Source organism: Convolutriloba macropyga, chromosome 3 (genome assembly GCF_964194025.1).
Source record: "Convolutriloba macropyga chromosome 3, txConMacr16.3, whole genome shotgun sequence".
Taxonomy (NCBI): domain Eukaryota; kingdom Metazoa; phylum Xenacoelomorpha; order Acoela; family Convolutidae; genus Convolutriloba; species Convolutriloba macropyga.
In genome coordinates this window covers 6164691-6184014 of record NC_134470.1, presented here as the reverse complement: position 1 = coordinate 6184014, position 19324 = coordinate 6164691, and the positions used below count along the sequence as shown (strand labels likewise).

The 19324-nt window shown below is 34.1% G+C and overlaps 2 protein-coding genes across 10 annotated transcripts in view; both read left to right on the top strand.

Annotated features, from left to right (window-relative positions):
* LOC142336807 (uncharacterized) overlaps positions 1-1380 on the top strand; it is a 70597-nt gene extending 69217 nt beyond the window's left edge. The window contains exon 16 of the mRNA XM_075385739.1: positions 977-1380. Within this exon, the coding sequence (XP_075241854.1) occupies positions 977-1152 (176 nt within the window). The 3' untranslated portion in view covers positions 1153-1380. The remainder of the gene's footprint in view (positions 1-976) is intronic.
* A 9271-nt stretch (positions 1381-10651) lies between these two features.
* On the top strand, positions 10652-19111 carry LOC142336806 (dual specificity phosphatase 28-like). 9 transcript variants are annotated; one of them, XM_075385736.1, is made up of 4 exons: positions 10652-10866; positions 13570-13765; positions 17518-17661; positions 18523-19111. In XM_075385736.1, the coding sequence occupies exons 1-4, from the start codon at positions 10738-10740 to the stop codon at positions 18732-18734; spliced, it is 681 nt and encodes a 226-aa protein (XP_075241851.1). In that variant the 5' UTR covers positions 10652-10737; the 3' UTR covers positions 18735-19111. The 9 variants fall into 9 exon arrangements, 6 of the variants coding, with proteins under 6 accessions (XP_075241851.1, XP_075241848.1, XP_075241847.1 ...); XM_075385733.1 differs by having other exon boundaries at positions 10652-10902; XM_075385732.1 differs by having other exon boundaries at positions 10652-10902; positions 13558-13765.
* Positions 19112-19324: the final 213 nt, after the last annotated feature.

The window sequence follows — 19324 nt, the reverse complement described above, 5'->3', positions numbered from 1 at the left end:
CTCTATAGAAGCATAGGTAATGGAAAACCTGTGGGATGTTTTCAGTTGAGTTGTAATGGTTTTCGTTACTTTCAATATATATATATATATATATATATATATATATATATTTTCAATGTGAGCGAATTTCCAAACTTTGTTTTTTTTGTTTTTTTTTGTCTAATTGTCTAAATGTCACCGAGCCTTGTTGTGGGCTGGTCCCATATCTTTTCTAGTGAATTAAAAATTATTTTTTTGAGGTTCAGTATTGTCTGACGTTATTTTTACTTTGTTATTAAGTTTTACTTTTCAAAATCGACATGAAATTTTGGATGTAATTAATGTTTCTTGTCGTTTTTGTTTGATTTTGATGATCGTCTTGACTCGCTTTCTTATTTTTGGCAGGTCTCATCATTCTAATGCCTCATTTATAATTCCACTGAGTTATTTGCTTTCGATGCTATCCTTTTGTTCATACGCCATTTTTTTTTGAAAAATACGTGATTTTTGGGGTTTTCCATCTGTTCCACAATTTTACCAGAAAATGTGTATGAGCGGGGTCCAAACCTTATGTGCAATCGCACATTACCGAGCCTCCTTGTTCTCTATTACCTGCATTAGGCATTTTGTTCATTTGTGTCATAATATGCTTTGAAGTTGGTTTAGAGAGCAGTATTTAACTTCTGTAGTTTAAAATTATGTGATGAATAAGTGTATAATCAGCATGCTAAATGACTTCACAGTTATTTTCGATTAATGAACAAAGATAATTTCTGAGAATAAACGATAGACAGCCTAGAGCTGCATATTGGGTATAATAAAAGCGAAACACGAAGTTGGCCGAGTTTTGCGTTTTGCCTGGACCCGTTTTTTGTAACCATTGAAAAAGTTGTGATTAACCAAGAAAACTGCATATAAACTTGTGGCCTTTTAGCTCATTCTTCCGATTGGAATCGGATTTGAACAGTTAAAAATTGAGCTTGTTTCGCTATTTCAGCTGCATTGACTGGACCCAATAGCACTTACTCACCCCTGGCTGCTTCCCTGGCTTCCTTATTCATTTTGGTGGCATTTGCTGCTCTGCTGGCTGCCATTGGACTGTTTGTGGTCAAGCAGAGGAAAATCTCTTCTGGTCGTGCATATCTCCTTCTAGACTCAAGCCATGCTGACTAGGGCGAGATCGAATTCAGATTCCAGGAAACTTTCGACTCGATCAATGTCACTACGGAATTCAATAACGGACTGATCGAAGCTTACATATTTCAAATCTTTCATTTTATAAAGTAACAATTTCGCATTAATAATTTTTACTAGGACTTTTATGCTATCTGATTACTTGTAAATAGAATTTTCAGCAGAAGCTCAGACTGAGAAGAATGTAAAATGACCTGTGCAGGTGAAGTGCAGACCGTATTCAGATTTGGTTCAGATTAAATTCAGAGTATCTTTTTTGTCTGAATTTACTATGATCAGTTTAAAAAATGACATGAACAGTGAATGGTGAAAACAATGAATACGGCTTTACAGTGAATACTGCTCAGAGAAAAATCGCAGACTTGAAATAGTATGATTCAGCGCTGAAATTAAATGTGACCTCAGTTCGGTCGAAAGAAAACGTTCAAGAGGCGCTGTATTGTCAATTTGACCATGTTTAGACCTCAACTTATAAAAAGATCACTCAATACGCGGCCAAAAAGTCGTACTTAAAGACCGTTTTGAACCCAAATAGCATACCAAATATTTTCTCCGATAAATAGGAGTGGAAAACGAATCACGCCCTAATATCCGCTAATTAGGGGTGGATTAAGGGCGAAACCTCGGCCCGGGAGGGTGAAACATCGGCCATTGATTTTATTAGCTTGGCTTTAGCGAACTTTTCATAAGCCGAGGTCTAAGTATGGTTTATTATACTTGTAAAAAATTTCTTCTAGTGTTGTATATTTTTCTATGCTTTGTATTAGAATTCAACTCTTTACTTTTAATAGTTTTCAAACTCGTTCAAAAATATGAAGATTTTAAAAAACTTCCGTCCTGCAAAAACTTCAGTCCTCGTCACTTTATTCGGTAATTATAGGCACAAACCTGCTCTTATACACCTGTGTGCTTTATATCAGATAGACTGACGTTCTCAGACAGAAATTTTACCTGATCAGATCCTACTCAAGCAAGTTGACGTGTTCTGATAGATAATTTGGTTCTGGGCCACCTGATAAGTGATTATAGTGCGCAAGTATATTTGCAGCTCATTTGTCAGACTGTTGACTCAGTATGTCCCAGCTTAAATTCAGCGAAACCTAATTTTCTGTTCTGATTTTACCATGAAAAGTCTAAAAAATGACATGAACATAGTACTGTTCAGAGTAAAAATACAGAATTGAAATAGTATGATTCAGTACTGGTTTACTATGGGACGTTGGTCCGGGTAATTTGGCCTGGGTAGTCTGTTGAGTGTTTTTTTTTCAGTGTCACACTTCGAACTGACCATGTCAAGCTATAGACTCTATGAAAAGACTGAAAAAGACAAGGGGGAAAATATACCCAATATAAACAGCAATAGACAACTTCAGGCCAATAGGCCAATTTCCAGAAATCAAAACTTACCAATCTTATCGGAACAATTTTACCTGAATGAACTGTTATAATTTGTAGAGAATTAACATTACAAACCATAGAAAAACCCAAAGAGTCGCTTCAACTACTTAAAAATAATCATACAAAGCTGAGATCAGATTCAGTGGAGTTTTGCCGTAGTCTTCCAATGATGCTCTTTTAACTTCCATCATATTCAACTTTAGATAACTTAAAACAAAGATAGCGAAACTTGAAATGGCTAACTTGTTCCAGACTTCTCTCTTTAGCGATACTTTTGGTAAATAATTTGATTAATGAGAACCTTCACTGATTTGAATATACACGTATGTAAACTTGGAGTAGCTTTTGTAGATCAGTAGGTTGGAGAATATTATCCATGTCCTTTTTTGAAAGGATTGAGATAGTTTGTAATCTAGAGTCACCCATTGGTGTTTGGGAATAGATTTACAACATGATTTGTATAAAATAAATATTAATTTAAAACAATTTATTCAACTGTAGGTAATTTTATTTCATGCTGAATATATTTTAGACTCACAGTTTTCTTAAAATCATATAAACAATCAATCCGCAGCAACTTAATTCTGATTGATTGGTATTTTGTAATAATTATATTCCTTACTGACTTTTTCTTTTTCGGTTTTAATGAACTTTGGATTGATAAATAATTCATGGGTGAAGGGAGTTAAATTCCAAGTAGACGTTTCCGTTCGTTGTCGGCCAATTTTCTAAGATGGGGCATTAGCACAGAAACATATTCATTGAACACTTCAGTTGCATACGTTTTCCAACTGCATAGATGACGCGCTCTTCAAAAAAAATTAACATTTGTAAACACTTGTAAATTGTTACTCCTCTTGTGATTTCACCATTTTCAGTAGCCAACCTAGGTTGAACACCATAAAAGAAACTTACTAATCATAAAACGCCATATATGGATTTTATGGAAACTTACTAAACATACAACGACCATAAAAATTTTTGAGTTTGGCTGAGAAAAAGTCCAAACGTCTACATGCAGTTCCAAAACAAAGTTTTTGTGAATAAAATTTCAAAATTCCGCAGTTTAATTTAATGGTACCGTACTTACCATAAAACGTCATAAAAAACTTTCTTATGGACCGTTTTATGGTTACAAATATTCCATAAAAAATTCTGTATGATTAAATGGCCGATTTCTAGGGTTTGTTTTTCAAAGGAATTCGAAAGCCCAGTCTTAGATTCAATGAGTATGGAGTATCCCCTGTGTATGTAGAGTCTAAACCAAAAAGAATTTTTGCCATAGCTGGTCTAGGAAAAAAATTAGCTTTCTATACGGAAATTTGCGATTATTTCGAATATATAATTTTCAAATATAGCCTTTTTGATTGGGTCATAGAGTTGTTCAAATCGAACCAAACTTGGCATAGAGTGTCTCGTGTGTATCTAGACTGTAAAACAAAAGGAATTTTTGCTATAGCTTGTCTCTGGTAAAAGTTAGCTTTTCATACGGAAATTTGCGATTATTTCGAATATTTAATTTTGAAAAGTAGTATTTTTCATTGGGTAATTTAGTACTCAATTCTCCTATGTTTGTGTTTGTAACTTCGCCGTAGCTGGTCCCCAGTCCGGTTGAGGGAAGGAGGAGGGGAACACACCCAAACCGTACTGGAAAATCTCAAAAAGGTGTTCGTTAGTTCAACTACAGATTTTTTCCGACACTATTCAACCTGTTTCAGCTCTCGAAACCTCCTATGATCAGACAAAACTTACCAAACATAAAACGGGACATATATGGTCTATAACAGTCCATAAAAGTTTCCCTTTTATGATCTTGCTATGGTTAGTAGCATATATGGTCCGTTTTATGAAAAATAAATTTTTCTACGAGAGCATTTTTTCTTCCTACTATGGTAATATATGAATGAAAGAGAGGGCCCTGCCATATATGATCCGTATATAAAACGGGCCATATATGAAAACTTACTAGCCATAAAACGGACTATATATGTAAACTTACTAACCGTAAAACGGACCATAAATGTAAACTTACTAACCATAAAACGAAACATTTATGGAAACTTACTAACCATAAAACGGATCATATATGGCAGGGACCTCTCTTTCATTCATATATTACCATAGTAGGAAAAAATAATGCTCTCGTAGAAAAACTTATTATCCATAAAACGGACCATATATGGAAACTTACTAACCATTGCAAGATCATAAAACGGAAATTTTTATGGACCTTTATGGACCATATATGGCCCGTTTTATGGTTAGTAAGTTTGGTCAACCCGGGAGCCCATATGCCAAGCACATCTTGGAGGGAGCGTCGGAAAGTGAACAAAAATGTTGCAGCACTCCAGAAGAACTCAGCATTAGTGATTCAAAGCCAGCCCAAAACCAACCAAACAGAAAGAACAAAGAAAACACCGAACAAACAGCAGAAAAATAACAGGCCAGTCAGAAGAGTTGTTCTTTCTTTCCCTGCGAGAGTGAATTTTGATCAGCTATATCAAAATGGCGTGCATCGTATGGGAAGACAAAAAGCTTGCAGACTCGCAGCAAACTAAGTTTAAGCAAATTTAGGTCTATTTCTGAAAAATACTTCCCTAGCTGGATTCGATTAAAACTTCCAAGGCTCGGTAGACGTCTTGTCAAGGTTTTTTCAAGCAAAAGCAACGAAAACAAAAAATGCAACGGAAGTCGCCAAATATTTCAAGAAAACAGTAAAAATAAACAACCAAGAATATATCCGTTGAAGATGGACAAACGTTCTTTGGAGCTTTTAATTATTTGAGTTCGAAACGTGGAACGTCGGCGATAAAAGTTTGTTTTGCAGAGAGAAACATTAGATCACATGAAAAATTAATCATTGTTATCTTGGAGAAAACTGGGCGTACGCATTTACTCTTCATTTTGATAGAATTGTAGACACAATCAGCTGATGTGTAAATCGAATAACCAAATTTGCATTAAAAAAGTTCCTAAAAAATTGTGCCAAGACTTATTAAGCGCAAACAAGTTCAAAACAAAAATCTAACTTTGGAAGATTGATTTTGCCAGAATAGTTTAAAAAGACAAGCTTTTCTGTTCGCCCTCATTATGAAGATCTTAACTTTCCAAATTGGGTTCGATTGATGTCTTGGCGGAAACGGAACAAAAAATTTTCATGGATTATCTAGCATTTCTTTGCGCTGGAAAACATTTAATTTTTATCACCACTAATTCTTTCAATACCAATTCCTTGTTTACGCCAAAGTGCCACCTTTACTATTCATGTATTCAAAGCAACGTTATCGATATTGCATAATATTTTTCTCTTCTCAAACACTCGGTGATAAATTTTTCCAAGAGAGCTGTTTTTGATCGTTCCAATTGAGTACGTCGATACTTTTGTACTTGGCAAAGGGGAGACGAGAAGAACTCTACTTGAATTAAAGTATAGATCTCTGTTGTTAGTTTTGAGTAAGAAAAACTAACAGCTTCTCTTTTTCATGAAGATCAAAAAACAACAAACTCAGCTAAACAAGCATGATAGGACTTGGCGGGAAATAAAAGATCTTGACTTTATCGAAAAAAAGTTGAGACGCCTTAGATAAAACTTGTTCATCTATCCTTTCAAGATAGATCATGACATGCGTTGATAGGGTCTTTGTATGAAAAAAATCTTCTGACACATGTGCAATGATCCTACAATGTCTTGACGACAAATCCTGAAGAATTCTTGCCAAGAACTTTAACCAGATTTCAAAAAGAGTATTTAAGTTTCATTGAACTGGTTATGACTACTGACTTCTTTTATGAAGACCCTTTTCTGGAAGTTAGTGACAGAGCAATTCAGGGTTGAATCAATCTAGAGACATTCTGTTTTTTAGGTTGGCCAGTACACTGATCATGTCACAATTTACACTGGCCAAACTTGATATTTGAGTAAAATTTACTGCATGAAAAATGTTATGTTTATCATAACTTCCGCCAAAAAGGTTTGCTTTATATGCGATTCAAATTCCGCTTGGGTGCTTGTAACATTCTATTTGCGTATCAATTTGTCACCTCTAAGCTAACTGAGCTTTGTGGTAATTGGTTACAAACTAGCTTAATTATAAATACTGTGTATACTACTATTCTAATGGCGAGATATAAGCTACAAAAGTATGACTTTATTCTGCTCAGACTTTATTTTCGGTTATGGGTATTTTTCAGAATACACAGGATAAGTTTAACCTTGGCGAACTCTATGACCTCAATACAATCATTATGGCAAAAAACTGCACATGAAGAAACTTAAAAAACTCGGTAGATGCAATGTTTCAAAACTGAAATACATTTTTACTCTTTTAATGCGCTGGCGCAGCGCTGAAATGCTCTGAGATTCAAGTACGGGTTCATCAAACAACAAAACTGGACTCAAAATTTTTACGATTCCACGTTTAACTCAAATTTACTGGCAATTGCATTGAATTTTCATTATTTTTCCCCCTGCCGTCTAGTGCCCACCAAGTTTGTGAAATACGTGTTTTTACAATTAATTCAGTAGTAGTATTCTAACACGCGCTCATGGAGTATAAATAATATCGCTCACGAAGCTGGAGACAGTGGGCACAAAACAGAAATAACCTCAAATACTCATTCCGACCAAAATGTGATGTTGACCAAAATTCATGTAATTTTTTTTCACCGCATTCTGGTGTTAACGGTGAAAAATTTTCTTTCACCGCTTAAGCGGTGAAATAATTTTTTCAATGCTTGAAAGCTTTTTTCACCGCATTCATCGCATTCAGCGCAAATCTTACATTTTTATTCAATTTCACCGCAAATCTTACGCCTTGTAGCGGTTTTTAGCGGTGAGATCTTGACCCGGGTTCAAAGACTTAAGAAATATATATGAGGTTGACGTCCTTCCAAGCGTCATACTTCCGAGCGAGAAAAGGAATTGTCGGGCTACAAACCTTATGGTTCACATGCAGTGCCGTTATAAGAAACCTTTTCTTTAGCGGAACAAGCAATCCAGAGATTGCACGTAAAATGAATGCCAATAAAAAATTCTGCGAAAATCTAGGAAGCTGTAAGCAGCTTCAGTAAGATCTACAGTCACTACGGTCGCCTCCAACTCTCATAATTTTCTTACCCGGAAAAGCTCATATAAGACTACGAACAACCGACGTAGCAAATTTAAAACGCAATACGACTGCAATATTCCCTTGGTGATATCATCCCTGAGAAGAGAAGGATCCACATACGGATAAAAGTAGGGATACAGAAATCAGTTGTCATAAAATAGAAGTGCAGCAAGAACATGTTGGAACAGAAAGGTGAAACGGGTGCGTACAAGATCCAAAAAACCTAAAACTACCCACCGTCAGTCACGCGATCAGCCAGATTTCATCCTCCATCATCTGCTACCTTGCTACCCACTTTGAATCACAATAGGAGCTATTAAACTGACCAATATTTCCAAGGACATCTCAAGACATCTCCACTTCTCCGAAATCTAAAAATCGAAAAACTCGCAGATCATCGGTATATTAATTTAGTTGTAAATATTTTCCCCTATAGGAGGACTTAACAGCATCAGCGATACTATTATGGGTCGGTTACTGGCGCTCTCAAGAGCTCAACAAGTATCGCTTGATCGTTCGGTCGCGAAAGTTTTACCGTTTTCGCTTCCAATCAAGAAATTTGATCATTGAATGACCAGAATTCGGTATCCTACATACCTAACAAACCGTCAAATTGTTAGTATGGGTGGCGGAAAAGGGGCAACTCCATGCGAACAAAAAGCTTGAATTAAGTCTTTCTGTACAAAATAACTATGAATTCAAAAATGATTTCAAAAATAACTATGAATTCAAAAACAAAATTATTTCGCCCACACGTTCATTTTTTTATTATACATTAACAACTTTTACTAGATGTGATAACCGGCACATGTATTGAATATAATCTGTTTTGACCCCTATGATTAGTGGGCATTTAAAATTTATCCCCCCCGGACGCACTTGATATTTATTAAATAGCAACCTCTGTATAGCAATACATTATTTGTAAGGGAGATCAAAAGTTTTTGTGAAAATGTGAGGGTGAATTTTTACTGTAAAATATGTTACCTAATTAATTAAATTGTGCAAAAAAATTGTGCTTGAGAGGGATATTTTAATACGATGTGGTACTACAGTAATCTCCACAGTAATGAACAATTATACGTTACGACGCAGAGGTATACCCAAATCGTCACGGGCAGATATGCCCGATGCGTGTATCTCGTGTTCGTTTTTATTATGTTAATACCATGAAAATGGAACAATATTGCGGAAAATAGCTACTTTATCAGAAATCAGCAAAATGGAAGGGAAATTAGCAACCCATGTTCGCAAAAGTGTCCTAATCCTAGCCGCGAAATACAATTACAAACTTTATAACCTATTTTTCACACGGCTTGTATCACGCATCTGCTCCATTTATCTAACAATTTTTTGCACGCAATGTAGCTCGATTTCGCATATAATCCGCAATTAAGCCTAAATTAATTGCTACTTATTTAATTAAGCCTAACTTATTACTATTAGTAGTACTTTACTACTACTTTATTACTACTTATAGTACTTTATTATTTTTTTTTCCTACTTATTAGTACTATTTATTACAACTTATTAAAATGGCCAGTCCCACATTGATATACAAAGCCTTTGATGTGCAAGGTATATTTCGGAAAAAAATCAGTTTTTGTGGTTGCATGTATTTAAAGCACTTTAAAGCTTTGAAAGCTTTAATTAAATCTTTATTAAAGTGCTTATTGCATGCTGAAAATGCGCGCAAATAATAGATACATAAATTGAGCGGAAACGTGCTAGAAGACTTGCTTGTAACCTACTTTTCGTTCCTAATGTTCTTTTATTTCGCAAAATTGGCAGAACCCCTTTTGCGAAAAGTAAAATAAAAAGGGTGTCTCCTAATTTCGTTCATTGTATGTATCTCATTTTCGAGCCAATTTTAAAAAAGCGGAAGTTTTTGGGGTATACCTCTGCGTCGTAATGAAATAAATATAGCTCATATTGATTATTCAAATTCTGTTTGCTTGTGTTAACAAGTGCTTCGCCAATTTTTTTTTTGCTTATTTAAAAAATTTATTGCTTAATTAAGTTTTGTTGATAGAACAAAGCATTTAAACAGTCACTAAATTTTTTTCTGGAAATGAGTTTTTCAAAAACGTTATTGAAGACAATAAGAAAATATATTAAAATTTCTGTTTTGAACCGATAGCTCCCTCCGATGGACTGAACTCATAAGAGAACATGATCTCTAAGTTAATCGGTCTTTAATATTGCACTTTTCTCTTTTCCACGTCTATCCTGAAAGATCTTGTAAGGTTCTTGCAAGATAGGCGTCTGGATCTTGCATCTTGCAAGATAAGCGTCATTTGCAAGAATCTTGCAAGATCTTGCAAGATAATAGTCATTTGCAAGAATCTTGCAAGATCTTGCAAGACAAGCTCATTTGCATGAATCTTGCAAGATTTTGCAAGATAAGCGTCGGAGTTCGTCTAGGGAAAGTCAGTCACTGACTCGTAAATTCTTGTTTTCCTACCTCACAAAATGTTGTTATTTCAGAATATGTTCATAATGGATGATCAAGTGAAAACATTTTCTTATTTTTGTAACTGCCGGATCAGTTGCACGGTTTAGTTTTCTCAAGTTATCTCCATTTACTAATAAGTGCATAGTGGCCTGCACACAAAAAGTATATCGACCAAAAGACAACAAAACCTACGAGAAATCAAGTGCTCAAGATAGAATGTCGTTTCGGTGTCACAAAAGTATTACTCGTAGTTCGAAAGTACCAAACATCACCTTAAAAAATTGTACAAACCTCGTCGGAGATTACAGGTAAGTTCTACTCTGTTCTAGATAAGCTTCAAAAATCACTTCTTAAACTTTTCTTGCCTTCAAAAGTGTTTATTAGTAAAATTACAATGAAATTATTAATGTGTCTATAAACAGCTTTAATAGTTTTCAGGTCTAGTTTCTCTGACGCTATTATAGTTGAATACTATAGTTGAAGTTGTACGCAAGCGAAGAACAATCATGACGTCAGCGTTGCGTATTGTCTATATTTATTCAATCAACTAAATGTTCGCTTAAACTTCAACCTGGTTGCCTAAATTGTACCAATCTCAACACGATGAGTTCGCAAACATCTACTTGTTACAAATTAAAAGAAAATTTATTTTGCCCAAAATGCCGAAAGCAGTTTATCGTAAATTGGTGCCGTCAGAATCAGAATTCAAACAGCAGACCCAGAAATGGAATGGTTCGTGTTTTGCCATGGCTCTATCAAGGAAATAAGGCGGGATCTGTTTCCGTTTTTTTTTTCAAAGAAAAAATAATATTTTTTTCATGCTACAATTTGTCAGCACACTTGATGTGTGCAATCATTAATCATTGACTGCAGGCCTTAGTTTTTACAAATAATAACAGGCGAGTAAATTTATTCTTGTATGAAAAATTACTCAATAGTAAGCAAAATTCGAATTATAATTATTTTACATCGGAAAAAGCAGTTCAAAACGGATTTCTCTTACGTTCTTTTTTCGTATTTTTTGAGCGTATAAGCCATATTACGATTCGCTGTAAGTCATAACACAATAGAGTGAACCCAAAAAGATTGAGAGATCCAGAACCCAAAATGTTTGAATAAGTCAATTCTATTGTCTAATTTTTTCTTCTTAATGCTGAATTTCATTTTGTAAACAAATTTGAATGCTAAACGCCTGTTTTTCTATTGCCGTGTTAGCAATGTACGTTTAGGCGGAAATTTTTCCCTATATTAATTAGCGCCTAATTTATGTTGAAGATGCACCAGCACTGTAAAACTTTTCTCGAGCAACATTTGTAGACATTTTTTATGCAAAGATTAAACACTTGACGTTGCGTGAGAACCTACCAAAAAACACTTGACTTCAATTGCGATGTTTTCTACTCTATGGCAATCAACGGCACATTTAAAGCAAGAAAAAAATCAACTAGGAAAACAAAAGTTTTTAGCCGTGTTGAATATCAAAAAATTATCTTAGCATTCATAATAAGTTAAATATGATTCTTAGCAATCATATTAAGTCATATATATAGTACAAACGAATCATAGCAACTTTTCTAAGATCAAAAATGTTAATAATAAACACAAAATGATCATGAAAAAACTGATAACAAAATGAAAACCACCAAAAATTTTTTGTGCAATATAATAAGAAATTTATGTGCGTTTTTAGTAGTCATGTATGGAAAATTTACGGCAGAAAAACAGAAAAAGCCACTATGGTAGTTTTAACGTAGTCAGGCATTTCAGAAGCTTTTTTGTGCCAGAAAATTAAGGAAGTTTTTTAAACTTTTTTTCTCTTTATTCTACATTCAATCAATCCCAAGCACATCAATGCGTATGTACAGTTTTGTTTTTACACTCTACAGAAAGAACACTTATGTACCGATATCCAATAGAAGCCTTAAATTAAGTCTAAATATTAGAAAAAAAATTACTGGCCAAAAATTAAATTTGAAAATTAGAAAAAAAAATTAGAAAAAATATATAGGTTCCATTATTCTCACTTTTTTTACAGCATAGTAATTTCTGTTTACAATCGTCCTCGAGGAAAATTAATTCTTGGGTATTGAAGAAAATTGCTTAAAATTCTATTGGTGATGCAATTGCAGCCCCACTTATAAAGAAAAGACTTTAAATATTACAAAGTTGGTATATATGAACATTAGCGAACATAGAAAGGTCATATATGGTTTTTACTAATCACAGAAATATCATATATGATTGCTACTAACCATACAAAGACCATAAATTAATCATGCTGATGCTTTAAAGATCATTTATGAATCTTAAAAATCTTTGCAAAATCATACTGAGAGTTTTTGCACGTCTCATATGGAGCCATATATACTCTTTGTTGATTCCGGTTGTTTAAGAATGTTTCCGGGTCAATTCTTCCTCCTTCATCCCTGGACAGTTGGGCCACCAAGAACAATTCTTCCAATTGTTATTGCATTTCTGAATGCATTGTTAATGTGAAAAAAGTAATACTTTTTATGAAGAAATACGAACATAAAACTATAAACTCAATATTCTTCCAATTGTTATTGCATTTCTAAATGCATTGTTAATGTGAAAAAAGTAATACTTTTTATGAAGAAATACGAACATAAAACTATAAACTCAATATGCTTCACTCGACATGATTTGCCATTTTTTGGTACTTTGCGACCTTCTAGCATCGCGCTGCATGGTATCGTGTCAAACTGCTATTTTCCAGCTGATAGAGTATTTTTGCAGGTAATTTCCAATTTTTACCTAATGTCATGTTTACTTTTAATTTGCATAGATCTGTGAACTTTTATTTATAATATTTTTAACATTTATAATATTATTTTGTAACTTCTCCGATTAATGTCAAACTAACATAAACGAATCGCCGTCGTATTTTATTGCCATAAAATCGAATGAACGCCAGTTGACTTGTTTTCTGCATTTTTCAGTGTTACAAGTTTTTTTCGCACTTGGTCAAAACTAATGATTTAATCAAATTAGTTATTATTACTGTGGTGAATGGAAGACGAGATGACTAAGACACCAAAAAGCTGTGATAACCCAAGAAAATTGCTCAAAATTGATGTGAATGCGCTGAAAAAAGTTGCTCTTATAAAGCAGTTTTCAAACACTTTCTTACATAATTTCAGTGCTTTTCAGCGCTTTCCGGAAATACTACATAATGTTTCTGATCAAAATTTTTTTGAAAAAAATGCGCTGTTGAGCTCATTTCTTGAGTAATTTCCAGAAACTTCATTTACTACCCGGGTAATATAAGCATACATACTCCAAGCCGAAATGTGACGCTGTGTGAAAACTTGTTTCGTCAGATCTTTAAGTGATTCCATAAGGAAAAATGAAATTTTATATTAATTAAGCTGATATAAATTTATCAGCAGAGAAAGAAAACAGATTCATGATAAGCTCTCATCTGCGAGCGAAGAAACTCTGAATACTGCTAATATCAAAACAATTTGCTGTCTCGGAGTTAAGCCCCGAAATTTCCCAGGAATAGAATATTTTCACTGTGGTATTCAAGATGACGGGGAATCTTCTATGTTTGATCAATTCCAGCCTGCCTGTGAATTTATTCAGAGTTTCCTGTTGACCAAAAAACCAAGTAAGTTGTTTAATCTGGCTAGCATTTACAAAAAAAGTAGCCGTGTGAAATAAGTCAACATTTTCAAATACGTCACTTCTAAACAAATCAAGTTCTAGACAAATAAATTGTGTATTTACGACTGCACCGAACTGAAAACGTGTATGAAAACAGATTTCAGAATAGCTTCTGAAAGTCTTTATGAAATTTGCTGTCATCCAGAGAAATCCATAAAACATGTATACCACTGATTCTAAATTTTACTCTGATTCAGAATCATTACAACTATTCTGAAATCTCTCTGAATCAATATTAAAAAATGATATTACTCTTAAAGTGTCTGCAATCAATTCTGATGCCGGCCGATTGGATGAAGGTTAAGAGTAGTCTCTCACGCATTTAACTTTTGCAGTTCTTGGTGATTAATTTGTAGCATCACAGTGCATCAATATGAACAGATATTTTCAACAAAGCTAGAAAAAATGAAGATATGTAACCATTGGCGTCCATATCTCTGAATGGTTTAATTTTCTTTAGCAAATATGAAGGAAAACGCACGATTAACTTTGTTTCATCACTTCGAAAACAAGTGTATGCTCACTTAATTTCTGAAAAAAAATATCTAAAAAAATATCAAAAAAAATTTTGAATGCCAGAAATGGAAAGAATTTTCGTGACAGTGGCCAATTTGTTGGACCAATGCTCTTCTAAGTTCTCTAAGTGACTCTAATTAAAGATTTATAATTAAATAAGCTGATATAATTTTATCAGCAGAGAAAGAAAACAAATCAGTGATAATTATAATTTTCTAAGATGAATAGATTCTCTGCTTCAGGCCTATAACCTATTAAAATAACAATTGATAGGAAGCAATCTAGCCGATTTATAAATTCATGAAGAAAAAAACAAATTTAAGGAAGAAATTTATCTTGTTTCAAACCCTTGCTTCGCAGAGGTTATGTTGTACAATTTCTTTTCTTTTAACAACCTTTAGATTGTGTTCAGACATTTTTGTCCCACCAATTTTTCATCCAAAAATAGCCATTTAAAACTACTAATGTCTACCGGTACAAATTTCTGCGATTATTTTCACTGATTTTCAAACTGTAAGGATGAAGAGGTGGTTCCCTAAATGGAAATTTCTGTCAGTGTTTTTCACTTTAAAACTCGGAGTTGAAAATGGGAATCTTTTGTTGGCCGCAAAACACATTTCGCGGATGCACATTCCACAAAGCAGTGTGTGGCAGATTAATTGCAGTTTGTTACCTCATTTTAGTTATCTTAAAAGATTCAATCGTAAATCTTTAATCGCGCCTTGTCTGTAAAAAGTAGGGGCCACATTTTTGTAAAATTTTTTTGTTTTGGCAGTGGTAGGAGCTAATAATGAAGAATTAATTCATAAAAGCTCAAATAAAAATGTGCTCATTTTTCAGTATAGTCAAGCAAACAGATTTCAATTGCTATGTGCCGAATGGCTCACATAACTCAAACTGCAGAACAAAAAAACTCGAAAACAGAAATTAGGTCAGTAAATGGCATGATTGCAAACAAAATGAATAGTCCGATGACCAGACAATAGATCGAAAGGACAACAGATCAAAAATAGAAGAATTTGGACAATAGATCGAAAATTAATCTCTATTCTTATTGGTTGAAATTGAGCATTAATTGCAAGCTGCAATATAATTACCACATTATGGACATGCCTCGCTGGCCATGGCCATGCCTTAGCGGGGTGACCGGACAATAGATCGAAAGGTCAACAGATCAAAAATAGAAGAATTTGGACAATAGATCGAAAATTAATCTCTATTCTCATTGGTTGAAATTAAGCATTAATTGCGAGCTGCAATATAATTAGCACATTATGGACATGCCTCGCTTGTCATGGCCATGCGTTAGCGGGGTGACCGGAAAATAGATCGAAAGGACAACCTATCGAAAACGAAAAAATTGGGACAGTAGATCGAAAATTAATCTCTATTTTTATTGGTTGAAATTAAGCATTAATTGCGAGCTGCAATATAATTACCACATTACGGCCATGCCTTAGCGGCCCGTGGGACTTGATATGAATCTATCACAACCGAACAAAATATTACAACAGAACATGTTATATGCTGTATAATAAATGAGCGCTCAAATCTGATTGGTCAATACGCAATTTAAATAGTTTAATTCTCGATCTATTGTCCCAATTTTCGCTTCGATCTGTTGTCCTAGCACCGAATAGTCCATCGTTTAACCTGCCCTTATAAAACCTTCGGTTAAGAAATATTCATATCAAATCCAACAGAGCGCTAAGGCATGAACTCTCTTCACGAGGCATGGCTAACCAAATGAGAATGCTTCTGTCTATTAATTTTAAATGGCCGTTTAAATACTGTCAATTAAAAAAGCGCCCAAACCTGCAGGTAGGTGATCTCTTTGCCAAAATTCGGATAACTATTGCAAGTTGATTATCAAGTGAAAGCCAACTTTTCAAAAAAATGCCACTTTTCTAGGGTTTTATAAAATGATGACCGGGCATACCAAACAGTAAATCAACACCCAAATTTTGCTCCAAATTTGAACAATTTGAGGGTATTTCTGGCAGTTTTGTAGCCGTTTCAGTCAACTTATGATCCAACTTTAAAAAAATTTCAATTATACGTTTTCTGATAGTTGAAGTATTAGTTTCGAACCTATTTTTGACATTCTGTGGCTGTTTTTGACGTTCTCCCGGCTATTTTTGACGTTTTATGTACTTGCCAAGTTTCGGTTTAAATACTGTCATTTAAAAAAGAGCCCAAACCTGCAGGTAGGTGAAGTCTTTGCCAAAATTCGGATAACTATTGCAAGTTGATTATCAAGTCAAAGCCAACTTTTCAAAAAAATGCCACTTTTCTAGGGTTTTATAAAATGATGACCGGGCATACCAAACAGTAAATCAGCACCCAAATTTTGCTCCAAATTTGGACAATTTGATGGTATTTCTGGCAGTTTTGTAGCCGTTTCAGTCAACTTATGATCCAACTTTAAAAAAATTTTCAATTATACGTTTTCTGATAGTTGAAGTATTAGTTTCGAACCTATTTTTGACATTCTGTGGCTGTTTTTGACGTTCTCCCGGCTATTTTTGACGTTTTATGTACTTGCCAAGTCTCGTCCAGGACTTGAAATTAGACTTGCGCGTCTTTGTCGAGATTTGTTTTTTTATTCGGTCTATTGATAGGATAAAAAAGAGAGCACTTTAAATTGACAAAAATTAGCTCACATAGTTTATTTCAAAGTGCGATGTGAAAAACCTTTTAAAATAGTTTGGCAACACCATATACATCGAAATAGTCTACGAAAAGCTAAATAAAAACTCTGAGCTTATTTAGCTGAAAGATATGAATAAAATATGTTTCTTTTGATCGGTTGTAGTGACGGTTGTAATTTCTCTAGATTTCGAGTCTGTCTGTGGCTTAGTTTAAGTTCATTGTCATTGCTTTTTCGAAGAGTTGAACGTTTTTCGATAGTTGAGCATAACATTTCTGGAGCACAAACTGTCTGCGGACTCTCCAGCCCAGCTGACCAGCTGAAGCTGAAATTGACTTAAAGGAAAATGTGCCCTGAGTATTTTTCCTTTTCTAGCAATTGCTGTCTTTTTCGACAACTTATCAACTTTCAAAGTAACGGTGTTGTCGTAAGACAAGATCTGGACCATAATTAAAACGTTGTCGGAGACTGACATTTTATATACAAAAAACATGCGATAAATATAGTCAACAACATATCATCAATTACAGAGAACACAACTTCGACTGAAAAGTGCCAGAAATGCAACCGCAACTTGAACCAAAACGTGATGCCCAATCTGATCATCAATTATGGAAACGAGCAAGGTGTGTTCATATCACATACGGGACCTTGTGCACTAATTTTGTGCAAAGGCAGGATATTGTCAAAGGGATTACTTATTAATTGGATTTTATCTGGGTCGAAAATGATCGAAAATGAAAGGAATTAGCGGAAATTGATCGGACAGAATTAGCGGAAATAAGCGGAATTAGCGGAAGGAATTAGCGGAAATTGATCCGACGAAAATTCTCTGATTCGTAAAAAAACCAAGAGAAGGCCAATTATAGCCCCAGCTATCGCTGTGCGGCTATTAATAAATGTTACAAACTTTCAAATGATAGAAAACTACATATGTGTGTGGTTGTGGCAAAAGTATCAAAACAGAAACTTGATCAATTTGAAACTATCTTGCGACGTATATTCGAGTACAATGACTTTGTTGTGTTAAATTTGTGCAAAGAAATCAATTGAGTGTTAATTGTTCTGGTGTCTTTTTACTGGGGGTACATATTGATTGGGGTTACTAACAGAAAAGATGCCAAATAGTTTAGAAATTACTTTCGTTCTCATGAGCAATCTTATTGATAACAATCATTTTGCTAGTTTCCTATGATTTCTGTCAAATTCATAGTTAGACAGCAATCAGGAAAAATACGACAAGTTTGGTTAAACTTACTTAACTAAATGTACGTTTTCTAAAAGTAATGTAAATCCACAGATGAAAAAATTTCCAAAAACTTTCTCAGCATATTCACAGAATGTCGAATTTTTAGTGTATATAAATTTTTCATAAATTTGTTAAAAGAATCGAAAGTACAAGAATTTAACATAGCGCAATTTTTCAGTGCTTTAAAGTATATGCAGCATCAGACCCGCTTATGAATTGCTACTTCTAAGAATTTAGCATTAAGATAAATAAAAATACTTAAAATTAGGACAATATCCTGTCACAGGAGGCATATCTCGTTCTCCCACCATGACAATTGCATATCTGATGATGATTGAAAACTTCAGTTTGGACGACGCTACCGAGATAGTGAAACTCGTTCGTCCATCCGCAAACCCAAACGCTACTTTCATGGCCGATTTGAAGTCCTTATCCAACTTTGATGAGACTGTACAACAATCAGAGAAAAACGACGCAGAGACCGAAAACTTGATTTAATTTGATGACAAAACGGGGATCTAGAGTTCTGTTTCTACAGAAAAATTGTTCGAGCATGCAGCCATTTTTTTATTTTCTTCATTTCCTTTTGATGCAGATAGATTGAATAGTTACTATCTGAGTTTAAAAACAATTAATTAATTCTTTATTTTATTGACAGCGGTAAATTTCCTGTTTTCTTTGTCAGCAACTACCATAGTCATTTTCTCTTCCGCTTGGGACCCTTGAAAACAGGCCTTCATGTGTTAATAGCGGTCTCCCAGAGTGATGTGATATTGATTTTGTCTCGATGTAAATATACATAATTAGGATATTTTTTTCTATTGACATCTGGAAACAATATAATATTATTATTAATTGAAAGTTTCACACAAATATTTCAATAAAAAATTAAATTGCAGACATTAACTAAAAATTATAACACTGAATGGAGATTCCAATAACAAAATTTTAGTTTTCTTAGTGAGAAAAATATTCATTTTTAAAGTATTTCTTATTAACTCTACACGAGTAATTATTGGTTGTCGAATTCACTTTTTCTTAAAAAATCGTATTGTCTCTGCATAATTGTCTTCTGTTCAAGCCACCAT